Source organism: Manis javanica, chromosome 2 (genome assembly GCF_040802235.1).
Source record: "Manis javanica isolate MJ-LG chromosome 2, MJ_LKY, whole genome shotgun sequence".
NCBI classification, from domain to species: domain Eukaryota; kingdom Metazoa; phylum Chordata; class Mammalia; order Pholidota; family Manidae; genus Manis; species Manis javanica.
Window position 1 is genome coordinate 179,049,250 of NC_133157.1, and position 12,207 is coordinate 179,061,456.

At 41.8% G+C, this 12,207-nt stretch overlaps 1 protein-coding gene across 5 annotated transcripts in view; it reads right to left on the reverse strand.

Annotated features, from left to right (window-relative positions):
• Positions 1 to 6,058: 6,058 nt before the first annotated feature.
• Positions 6,059 to 12,207, reverse strand: part of CDH17 (cadherin 17) — a 102,728-nt gene continuing 96,579 nt past the window's right edge. For all 5 annotated transcript variants that reach the window (XM_017648912.3, XM_017648911.3, XM_036995507.2 and 2 more), the window contains one exon: positions 6,059 to 6,974. In XM_017648912.3, the coding sequence (XP_017504401.2) occupies positions 6,874 to 6,974 (101 nt within the window). In that variant the 3' untranslated portion in view covers positions 6,059 to 6,873. The remainder of the gene's footprint in view (positions 6,975 to 12,207) is intronic.

The window sequence follows — 12,207 nt, forward strand, 5'->3', positions numbered from 1 at the left end:
TGGTGATCTCATTTCCGGAAGTGATCTCACATCTGGCCCTCTACACATCATCTTACATATTTACCATTTTTTAGGGGATGGGTAACATTTAAGCTCTAATTTCTTTAAAAATTTCATTTATATAATGCAGTGTTATCAAACTATCTCCTTCTGAGAAGTGGTCCAACAGTGTGGTTACAGTCTGAGGCTTGGGAGCTGTGCTGCTGGAGATTCTTATCTCAGCTCTGTTTCCACTAGCTGTGCAGGGCAGGGTACGTCAGTTCGGCTCCTGGGCCTCAGATTCCTTTCCTGTAAAGGGGGGGACCTAACAAGAGTGTTTTCTCATAGGGTTTCTGTGAGGATTAAAAGGGCTAATGCATGAATAGCCCTGAACACAGCACCTGATACATGGTGAACAGTTAATAAGTGATTAGCTATAGTTATATTAGCATTAGCATTATCAACTGTGGCCCTTAAAATGCCCAAAATTTCCCAATTCCACTGTTCCTTTTTCTGTTTGAAGAAACCCTAAGGTCCAGCTGGATACAACTTCCTCCATTCTGGGTTCCCAGATGATCACAGCAGCATTTGCGTCTCCACTTTGGTGATACTCGATACTTACCACATTGCATGACAGTTACTTAGGTGTGTGCACCTTAAGCAATTGTGAAGTCCATGAGAACAGACACAGTGCCCCTGTGTAATAATTCAAGACTCACAGTTTTCACATGTAACATCTCTGAAACTTGCTAGGATGCATCTTACTAATAATGGCACAGCGAAGCTAATAGACAGTACTCTTTTCTATCTTTGTGTCACACAAAATAACGATGCATTTTACAAGAGATGGCAGCTTAGATCGGAGGAAATATGGTAGCTCTGGGCGTGGGCTGTAGAGTATGACTGCTGAGTCATTTATTATGTATGTGACCTTGAGCAAGTTGACATCCTTAACCTTTCTCTATCATGGTTCTGATCTCACAATAGATGTAATAATTGTACTGCCCTCATACAGCTGTAGTGATTCCATGACTTATTATATTGTAAGGCATTTAGAATAGTGCCTGGGACATTATAACCATTGTAGAATTACTAGCTACTGTTATTTGTGTTCCTACTGACCAGCTCAGTATCTGGCCATAGTGAAACTCAATAAATAGCTGACAAATAAGAGCAAAAGAGCAAAGTAAGTCTGAGAGCAGGGGAGGGCAGGCTCAGACCTTCCTTCAAGAGGCCCCGACTTCAGGAGCTAGCTGAGGGCTGCCTCAGCATTCAGGATCACACCCTCAGTCTGCCATGAGCACAGGGGGCTTCCAAAGCCAGGTGATTTCTGCCCAACAATCTTGGCACTGGGGTTCGGCATTCCCTGCCTAGATATTCTCAGAGCTGTGCATGGCCTGACACTCTTCCTACCAATCCTCTTCCCTTCCTTCTCCTCCTTAACAGTCCAACATCCCTCATGTTCTGGGGCTCCCAGCCTTCTCTCGTCCGTCCCCTTTACTCCTCCCATGCCTCACCTCTCCTATATCTCTTCCTTGTCTCATTTTGTCTCTGTGTCTGCTTCATGGAAGGCCCTCCTGCAGAACACACTAGTACCTATCTACTAAGTGGGCCCAGCAACACTTCCTCGTCTCCTGCCTGGCCAAGCATGGTGCCACCAGAGGGGAAGCAGCTGAGCTGAGAGGATGCAGAACAGCCCTGGAAGAATTCAAACCCCGTAGGAGCCTTACCCCAGTGCCAATGTTTGGCACCCACTGTGCCAGGATTTGTTTACTGAGGGAAATCCCTTTCCCTCTAGCCCCGGGAAGGCAGTCTGAGATGCCACTGCAAAATGCAAAATGCAGCAGGGGATCTAAGCCACGGCCTCTACCCCTCTGCCCCACAGTGGACTTGGGCACTTCCAGAATCTTTCTTGGTTGTGTCTGCCGCCAGCCAAGGCCATGCCCAACTTTGTGCCTGAGCAAAGCTGCAAGAAATTCTGCTTTTGGGATCTTCTCTTGGCCAAGACAAAACTAGGCAAAGAGGCCTAGTTTTATATTCTGCTACCAAAAATATATTGTTTTCTCCCAGTCCTGCACTTAATTTAAGAGAGTCACTAAAAATGCTGGGTAAACACTCATGCTATTTTTATTCCTGCCTCCCTTGTGCACACCCTCCTCCTTTTCCAAATGTAGCTTTTCAAATCTGGGACTTAAATATTAAACCAACTGTTGCAATGGGAAAAATGAAATGCTTTTTCTAAATCAGATGACCCCTTGTTTCTGTAGCTTTCCCCTTCCTCACTTGCCCTCCCTGTCTCACTGCCCTCTGAGGAACCTTGGACAAGGATCACAGGAAAAGAGGGGCTTTGGTTCCTGTCCAGAGAAGCCAATGACCATTGGATACAAATACCTCATGGAAGCTTCAAGTATGACTTGTGCTTTAGCCATTGACATTATTAGACCTGGATTTCAGGGCAGCCCTTGCCCTTTAGAATTTTCTACCATCTCAGGAGGCTACCTTCCTTGTCTTCAGGGCCCAGATGGCTTACAAATGAGTAGCACATAGTGCATACTCAAGAAATCAGTTTGAAATGTCAAATGGACCCTGTACCAAGCTAGGACGGTAGTCCCCCCTCATCTGTAGTTTAGCTTTCTAAGGTTTCAGTTACCCTTAGTCAACCATAGTCCAGAAGCAGATGATCCTCTTGACATATTGTCAGGTCAGCAGCAGCCCAATGCTACAGCGCAATGCCTACCTTCCTCTCATCTCATTCACCTCCCTTCCTCTCATCATGTAGGCATTTTACCATCTCACATTATCACAAGAAGGGTGAGTACAGTACAAGAAGATATTTTGAGAGAGAGATCACATTCGTGTAACTTTAATTACAGAATATTGTTACAATTATTTTATTATTAGTTATGTTGTTAATCTCTTACTGTGCTGAATTTATAAGTTAAACTTTACCATAGGTATGTATGTATAGGAAAAAACAGTATATGTAGGGCTCGATACTATCTGAGGTTTCAGGCATTCCCTGGTGGGTCTTGAAACATTCCCCTTGCGGGTAAGGGGGGACCACTGTATGTAAAAATGGAAAACCAATTAAATGGTAAGTAATTGTTTGTGTTTTTTAAAATATTCTTTGTTTTTGTACTATCAAAATATTTCTTTAAATAGCTAATTATCCAAGCACAAGCATAAAGAGGGTCACTTTACACAAACATGCAATTTTAGAGTAATTTTGGAGAGATGCCTCTGTGATGAAAAGTGTAACATTGCTGCTCGTTGCTCAGCTCTGGCCTACAAAGGGGGCTGCTGCTCTGCTGCAGGAAAAACCAGCTTCCTTCTTCTCAACTTCATGGCAGGAGCTTGCAGGTTCTGACATGGTAGCAGAGTGCTGGGTCTGGACCCACAGGCTGCTCCTCAATGGAGTTGAAGGATCTTTGTGGGCAGAGAATGGCTCTCCTGACAGCAGCCCCTCCTGCCTTCCTGAGCTTTGGCCACAGTTGTGGAACAGCCCTCACTCATGATTGCATCTGGGACAGGGTCTGGGCAGGACTGCTTAGGGTTAAGGTGCCCAGAAAGTTGACAGGATTAGGGAGCTGATATTCTGAAGAAGGATGCTGATTTAGACCCTAAAAAGAATCATGTTCCCACACTAGCCTGGTACTAACTTGGCCCTCTTGGGGTTATCTGGAATGAGGGTCTCAGGTGTCATTGCACATTAGACTCACTGGAGGAGATTTTAGAAATAGATTTAGAAAATACTAAAGGGTCCCCTGCCCAGAGATGCTGGTTAAGCTGGGGACAGGGCCCTGGAATGAATATTTTTGAATAACTCCTCCAGGTGGTTCTAACATGCATCCATTGAGAACCCCTGGAGCAGACAGCTGACATCCAACGCCTGACCACACCTTTTGGGACTCAGCCAGAATGAGACAAGCTTTTGTGAGAAGTTTAGGAACAATGCCAGTTTGTGTGGTGTTTGGGAAACACATGTGCATTGAGTGTATATTATATGGATATATTCACATGTGTATAAAATAAGCATGAAAGTGTATACAATATACATGACAAACATGAATGCAGGCAAAATAAAAAATAAAATTAACCTTGAGATAGTCTCCTCATGAGAGAGCTTCCAGGTTTGAACATTATTTTCTTTTTTTCTCTGTTACTATTTCAAAACATTGTTATTATGGACAAATATGTGATTCCATTTATATGAGGTATCTACAGTAGTCAAATTCATACAGACAGAAAGTTAGTGGCTTTCAGGGGCTGGGGGAGGAAGGAAATGAGGAGTTATTTTTTAATGGGTCGAGTTTCATTTAGGAAGATGAAAAAGTTCTGTAGATGAATTGTGGTGATGTCTGCACAACAATGTGAATGTGCTTAATGCAAATGAACTGTATGTTTAAAAATGGTAAAAATAATTTTTTTAAGTTGAATTGTAAGGTATTGTATATTTTCAGGAAACTTTTAAAGTTCCAAGTTTAACAAGCTCCCATAATGCAGACAGCATTGTACAGAACCTGGGAAGCGAATTGTTTCCTTCTTGCATTAGATGCTTTTCTGAGGCAACCTCAGCTTCCTGCCTGTGGTTTATCTAGACCATGGGCCAACACCCTGAGATCTCACTCCTTATTTACTGCTCCTCAGACACCCCTGAAACTTTCTACATAGCTGCTCACACAAGTTGTCACCTACACATCCCACCCTAGCCCCTGAGACCCACCCAGTCTCACTGCCATTTCTTAACCACCAGGCATTTTAGGGGCTTTGTCGCTCACAGGCCGCATTCACCATTACAGCCGCCCTAAGGATGTTTCAGTGGCTGTCAGGGTTTGTATGTAGGGAAAAGGAGAGTGGTGAAGTGGGAGTTTAAAGTATTCCTGGGTACTCTTAAAGGAACACAAAGAATGAATTAGTTCCAATTTTTCAAATGCATGGCGTTTAGACGACAGTAGTATAAGTGGCCAAAATCAGCCAGTTATTTCATTTATTCATTCTTCAAAAAATTATGGAGGAGTCACTATGAGTCAAGACTTGTTGTGGTATTGAAAAGATTCTTAGAAGTCCCAGACTAGTTGTGGAGATCAAATGGGCTCTAATTGTAGAGCGTAAGCAAGGTCCAAATATCCCCTCTTTGGTTGCAAGGGGCAGAAGGCCATACAGCTTTAGGTAAAAAGGAACGTACTGGCTCATGGGAGAGAGAAGTCCAGGGTAAAGTTGCCTTCAGACACAGCTGAATCCAGGTACTCAATATGTTCAAAATTTTCTCCTCTCATCCCTTGACTCTCTGTGTTCCTCATCCTGGGGCAGGCTCACCTCTCGTGGGGATCAAAATGCTCTAAGTTTACTTCCAACTAATTTAGCAAATTCTACTTAAAGTGAGCTATATTCTAAGAGTTTCAACTAAAATTCTGGAAGTGAGTCTCACTGCGATAAAGTGCCCATCTCTAGAGCCAGGTGGACAGAGGAGAACAGAGGGCCGGCTCTCCCCAAGCTGTATAAACTAGGTGGGGGTGGGGGAGACATCTCCAGGGGGAATGGGACTTCCCCTACCAGAAGAAGGAATGCATCCTGGCCAAAAAATTTTCCTCCCCAGTGTGGGAGTGTAAATGAAATAGTGGCCTGGTCTCCTGTAGGAAATCAGAGAAGGCTTCCCAAAGGCAACAGTACTTAAACTGATCTTGAAGACTTTCAGAATGCATACGATCTGGCTGCGGAAAGAGGGGAAGGTTAAGAGGGAGGGCCCATCTGGGGGAAAAACAGCACAGAAAGTAAAAATACTGATTGATGATTTTAGATGAGAAGGTTCTGTGTGAGCAGCCTATTATTAGGTGATACAAGCTGGTCCAGAGAGGGCAACACCAAACTGAGGCAAGGGAGACCCCCAAATCCACCTCCCCAGACCCACTTTGGGACTGCCTCAGTCTTTCAGTTACGATAATAATCAGGGCAAGCATTGCAGACCCTTCCTTATGGGCCAATTCTACGTGGGAGGAAATTTTGATAAGCAGTAGGTGACCATTGTCCTCTAGTCCTTCCCTTAATGAATACAGAGAACCAGGAAGCAGAGCCAGAGAGATCCGAGAAACAAAACCACAGCCAACGTTTATTCTTGGATTTTTGTCCCCACTTCTTTCATGCTTCCTTATTTTCCTCTACCATTAAATATACAATAACCAAAACTTTATTACTATACACACAAAGAAAACATGCGCAGCATGCAAGCACGGTAGGGAGTGAGTAAGCCCTGTCAGTGGCTGGCTTCCACACCAAGGATCATGAAGTGGGCTTCTGTGTGGTCTGTGTGGGGCTTGTGCCATTCCCAAGTGGAAAAAACTCAAAAGAAGCCCTGCATAAGCCACACTGAGCTCAAGAAGGTTAACAACACTGAAGAGTTTCTGTTCAAGATAAGGGACACGTCTCCTCTTTAATTTTTTCCTGAGGCTTTGCTTTGTTCTTTTCTCCAACAGATGTTTTAAAATTAGTGAAATGCCAAAGGAGATGTGAAGAAGGGGACACAGGATGGACCAGAAAAAGCATAAGTGGAATCCAGAAAGTTCTGTGGTGGGTGACTGATAAATCTCCGTGGTGAAGAAAATTGAACAGACTATTTCATCAGCCCATCTTTCCCTGAGGGGGAAAAACACATACATTTTTGGTTTTGGATAAATAGCTATGGCTTTTGCAGAAGGGAAGAGTGTCATGGGAAAGTGGAAAACATCTGTCATGTCTATAGCACATGAAATATCAAAGAGTAATAAAATATTAAAGGGCAAGAGGGTATATCTGTAAAAAATTACAGTGCACATGTTGGATAAAAAGTAAAGTTATGGGACTGAATGGTTGTTACTGAAATAGCACTTGGTACATAAACTCAAACATTCCTTTTTAAATTCAGTTTCTCAGAGGTTTCACTTCATATGCCTGAGCACTTTCAACATTATCTTTGCCTTTATTCTTCTTTATCCGGATAAACACCACTGCTAAAATTATACCTGAAAGAGAAAACTCAGGGTCAAATAGATGGAATCTTACAATGTACTGCCACATTCATTTATAAAGTAGCACCCTGGTTGGATAAAATGACTTATGTATCTTCCTTTGTGTTTCTCCTTGTGAATAAGGAATTCCAGGCATTATCACTTCTCTTATTGTCAGTAAGTATGTATCAAGTCCCATGTCATACCTAAGCTGGTGGCTATTGCTGGCTCTTCTCCAGGAATATAGGACATAATGCCTGCACTGCTCTGAAGGCTAAATGTGTAAGCATCTGATGTACCACATGTACCTCCCATTATGTCAAAGAGGAAGCTAGAGCATCCCTTAGGTTCCCAGTTCATGATTTCTCTGCAGAAATGAGTAAAAACAGTCTTTTATCCCTAGTAGTTACTGAACTTTGGACATAATAAATGTTGATTCCAGTCCTTCACCCCTTCCCTAGAAGAAACAGTCCAATCAGAACAAGCAGAAAGCTGTTCTCTGACCTGTCCATCAATTTAAAGCCTACTTTCAGTGTGTCTACACCAATGACACATTTTCTTTGGCACCTTCCTCATGGCTCCAGCTTGACTAGACTACCTAACCTTCCTGGTTTCTCCCATCTAGGAACTCCTAAAAAATTACATTGTGCAATTTAGCACTAAATGTGCACTGTAAGTCAGAGACTGATATGGAAAAGGGAATTGCTTTAAGGAAATTAATCTGGCAGACATTTGCATGAGGAATCATGACAGAAATTATTTTATACTCAAGAGACCCATCAAAAATCTTGCAATAATCCCAATCCTATTTTGAAAAAATTAAAGATATGAACTTATAAAGTCCTATGACTTCTAGCTCTAGATATCCCTAAATTCATTCAATCCTCAACTTGAAGCCAAATTATGGGATTAAATTGTCATGTTAGAAAAATGCCATTTGATGCATAAACTCAAAAATCCTTTCCAGATGGGAGGGCAACTAGAATAAAAAAAGGCTTAGCGGTAGAGAGAAGCATGGTAAGTGAGTGGGACCTCAAAAGACTAGCTCTACTTAGCACTAGACCACAGTTTTCAGTAAGAAAAACTGATCAGTGTGCTCTTGTTAGGATGGGTAGTGGCCATGTCACAAAGGACCTTCCATGTCATAATAATGAGGATTTCAGACAGAATGGTATAAGGAAATGAAATCCCTTTTAGAGCTGTAAATCAGAGACTGCTATGAGAGACTGGGTTATGGCAGAAAAGACCAGATGCCAGGAGAACAATTAAGAATTCTTAGAATAATCCAGCCCTACTTTTAGAAGAGAAAAGAGGAGGATCCAAGATGGTGGCATGAGTACAGCAGTGGAAATCTCCTCCCAAAACCATATATATTTTTGAAAATACAACAAATGCAAACTATTCCTAAAAGAAAGATCATAAGATACAGGACAACAGCCAGGCTATATCTATATCTGCGAGAACCCAGAGCCTCACGAAGGTAGTAAGATACAAACCACTGCCTGGGTCGTGCCCCTCACCACAGCTCCCGGCAGGAGGAGAGGAGTTGGAGCGGGGAGGGAGAGGGAGCCCAGGACTGCTAAATACCCAGCCTTAGCCATCTGCACCAGGAGCACAGACACACAGCACGTGGTGTGCTGGATACTAAGGAAACGGAACAGTAAATCCTGTGAGTGGGTCGACACAGCTGGCGCCCCTGGGACAAAGAAAAGAGAGTGCGCTTTGAAACTCTTAAAGGGACAGGGACCCCACAGCTGGATGGAAGCATCCTGGGACACAGAGCCCAGAAGCTGGGAATCCCGGGGAACTCCGAGCGCCCTAACCCCCTGTGCCACAGCACAACTCAGAGGCCCCTCGATGGCAATAAACAGCCTCCCGCCCGTTCCCCCTCTGACATGGCTCTGCCATAGCAGAGCAGCAGCCTCAGAGAGGCAACGCCCACAGCAACCATGCACAGAGCTTCCTTCACAGTGGCTGGGCAAGAATCAGAGACCCTGTCTGTGCATAGCTGCCCAGCACAAGCTGCTAGAGGTCACCATTCTCCCAGGAGAGGAAGGCCACAAACTAGCAATAAGGGATGTTCTCCCAGCTGACACACGTGCCAGCTCCCCACAACTACCTCTATCACCATGAAAAGGCAGAAGAATTTGATCCACACCAAAATCACATAGGCAACCTTTGAGAAGGAGCTTGGAGAGATAGATCTAACCAATCTTGCTGAAAAAGAATTCAAAATAAAGGTCATAACCATGCTGATGGAGCTGGAAAGAAAAATACCAGAGCTAACAGACAAAGTAGGGAGGGAGACTACAGAAATAAAACAATCTCCGGAAGGATTTAAAAGCAGAATGGATGAGATGCAAAAGGCCATTAATGGAATGGAAGCCAGAGAACAGGAATGCATAGAAGCTGACGCAGAGAGAGATAAAGGATCTCCAGGAGTGAAACAATATTAAGAGAATGGTGTGACCAACCCAAAAGGAACAATATCCGTATTATAGGGGTACCAGAAGAAAAAGAGAAAAAAAGGGATAGAAAGTGTATTTGAAGAAATAATTGCTGAAAACTTCCCCAAACTGAGGGAGGAAATAATCGTTCAGACTACGGAAGTACACAGAACTCCCAACAGAAGGGACCAAGGAGGACAACACGAAGACACATTATAATTAAAATGGCAAAGATCAAGGACAAGGACAGAGTTTTAAAGGCAGCTAGAGAGAGGAAAAAGGTCACCTACAAAGGAAAACCCATCAGGCTATCATCAGACTTCTTCTCAACAGAAACCTTACAGGCCAGAAGAGAATGGCATGATATATTTAATGCAATGAAACAGAAGGACCTTGAATCAAGAATACTGTATCCAGCATGATTATCATTTAAATATGAAGGAGGGATTAAACAACACCCAGACAAGCAAAAGTTGAGATATTCCATGTAAACAACAGGGAGAAAAAAGCAGGTGTTGCAGTACTAGTATCAGACAAAACAGACTTCAAAACAAAGAAAGTAACAAGAGATAAAGAAGGATATTAAATAATGATAAGGGGGTCAATCCAACAAGAGGATATAACCATTATAAATATATATGCACCCAACACAGGAGCACCAGCATATGTGAAACAAATACTAACAGAACTAAAGGAGGAAATAGAATGCAATGCATTCATTTTAGGAGACTTCAACACACCACTCACTCCAAAGGATAGATCCACCAGACAGAAAATAAGTAAGGACACAGAGGCACTGAACAACACACTAGAACAGGTGGACCTAATAGACATCTATAGAAATCTACATCCAAAAGCAACAGGATACACATTCTTCTCAAGCACATGGAACATTCTTCAGAATAGACCACATACTAGGCCACAAAAAGAGCCTCAGTAAATTCCGAAAGATTGAAATCCTACCAACCAACTTTTCAGACGACAAAGGAATTAAACTAGAACTAAATTGTACAAAGAAAGGAAAAGGCTCACAAACACATGGAGGCTTAACAACATGCTCCTAAATAATCAATGGATCAAAGACCAAATTAAAATAGAGATTAAGCAATATATGGAAACAAATGACAACAACACAAAGCCCCAACTTCTGTGGGACGCAGAGAAAGCAGTCTTAAGAGGAAAGTATATAGCAATCCAGGCATATTTAAAGAAGTAAGAACAATCCCAAATGAATAGTCTAATGTCACAATTATCAAAATTGGAAAAAGAAGAAGAAATGAGGCCTAAAGTCAGCAGAAGGAGGGACATAATAAAGATAAGAGAAGAAATAAATAAAATTGAGAATAAAACAATAGAAAAAATCAATGAAACCAAAAGCTGGTTCTTCAAGAAAATAAACAAAATAGATAAGCCTCTAGCCAGACATATTAAGAGAAAAAGAGAATCAACATACATCAACAGAATCAGAAATGAGAAAGGAAACATCATAATGGACCCCACAGAACTACAAAGAATTATTAGAGAATACTATGAAAACCTATATGCTAAGAAGCTGGAAAACCTAGAAGAAATGGACAACTTCCTAGAAAAATACAACCTTCCAAGATTGACAAAGGAAGAAACAGAAAATCTACACAAACCAATTACCAGCAATGAAATTGAGCAGTAATAAAAAAACTACCCAAGAACAAAATCCCTGGGCCAAATGGATTTACCTTGGAGTTTTAGCAGACATACAGGAAGACATAATACCTATTCTCCTTAAAGTTTTCCAAAAAATAGAAGAGGAGGGAATACTCCCAAACTCATTCTATGAAGCCAACATCACCCTAATACCAAAACCAGGCAAAGACCCCACCAAAAAAGAAAACTACAGACTAATATCCCTGATGAATGCAGATGCAAAAATACTCAACAAAATATTAGCAAACTGAATTCAAAAATACATCAAAAGGATCATACACCATGACCAAGTGGGATTCATCCCAGCAATGCAAGGATGGTACAACATTCGAAAAACCACCAACATCATCCACCACATCAACAAAAAGAAGGACAAAAACCATATGATCATCTCCATAGATGCTGAAAAAACACTCGACAAAATTCAACATCCATTCATGATAAAAACCCTCAACACAATGGGCATAGAGGGCAAGTACCTCAACATAATAAAGGCCATATATGATAAACCCACAGCCAACATCATACTGAACAGCAAGAAGCTGAAAGCTTTTCCTCTGATATCGGGAACAAGACAGGGATGCCCACTCTCCCCACTGTTATTCAACATAGTACTGGAGGTCCTAGCCATGGCAATTAGACAAAACAAAGAAATACAAGGAATCCAGATTGGTAAAGAAGAAGTTAAACTGTCACTATTTGCAGATGACATGAAATTGTACATAAAAAATCCTAAAGACTCCACTCCAAAACTACTAGAACTGACATCGGAATACAGCCAAGTTGCAGGATACAAAATTAACACACAGAAATGTGTGGCTTTCCTACACATTAACAATGAAATAATAGAAAGAGAAATCAGGAAAACAATTCCATTCACAATTGCATCAAAAAGAATAAAATACTTAGGAATAAACCTAACCAAAAAAGTGAAAGACCTATACCCTGAAAACTAGAAGACACTCTTAAGAGAAATTAAAGAGGACACTAACAAATGAAAACTCATCCCATGCTCTTGGCTAGGAAGAACTAATATTGTAAAAATTGCCATCCTGCCCAAAGCAATATACAGATTTGATGCAATCCCAATCAAATTACCAACAACATTCTTCAACGAA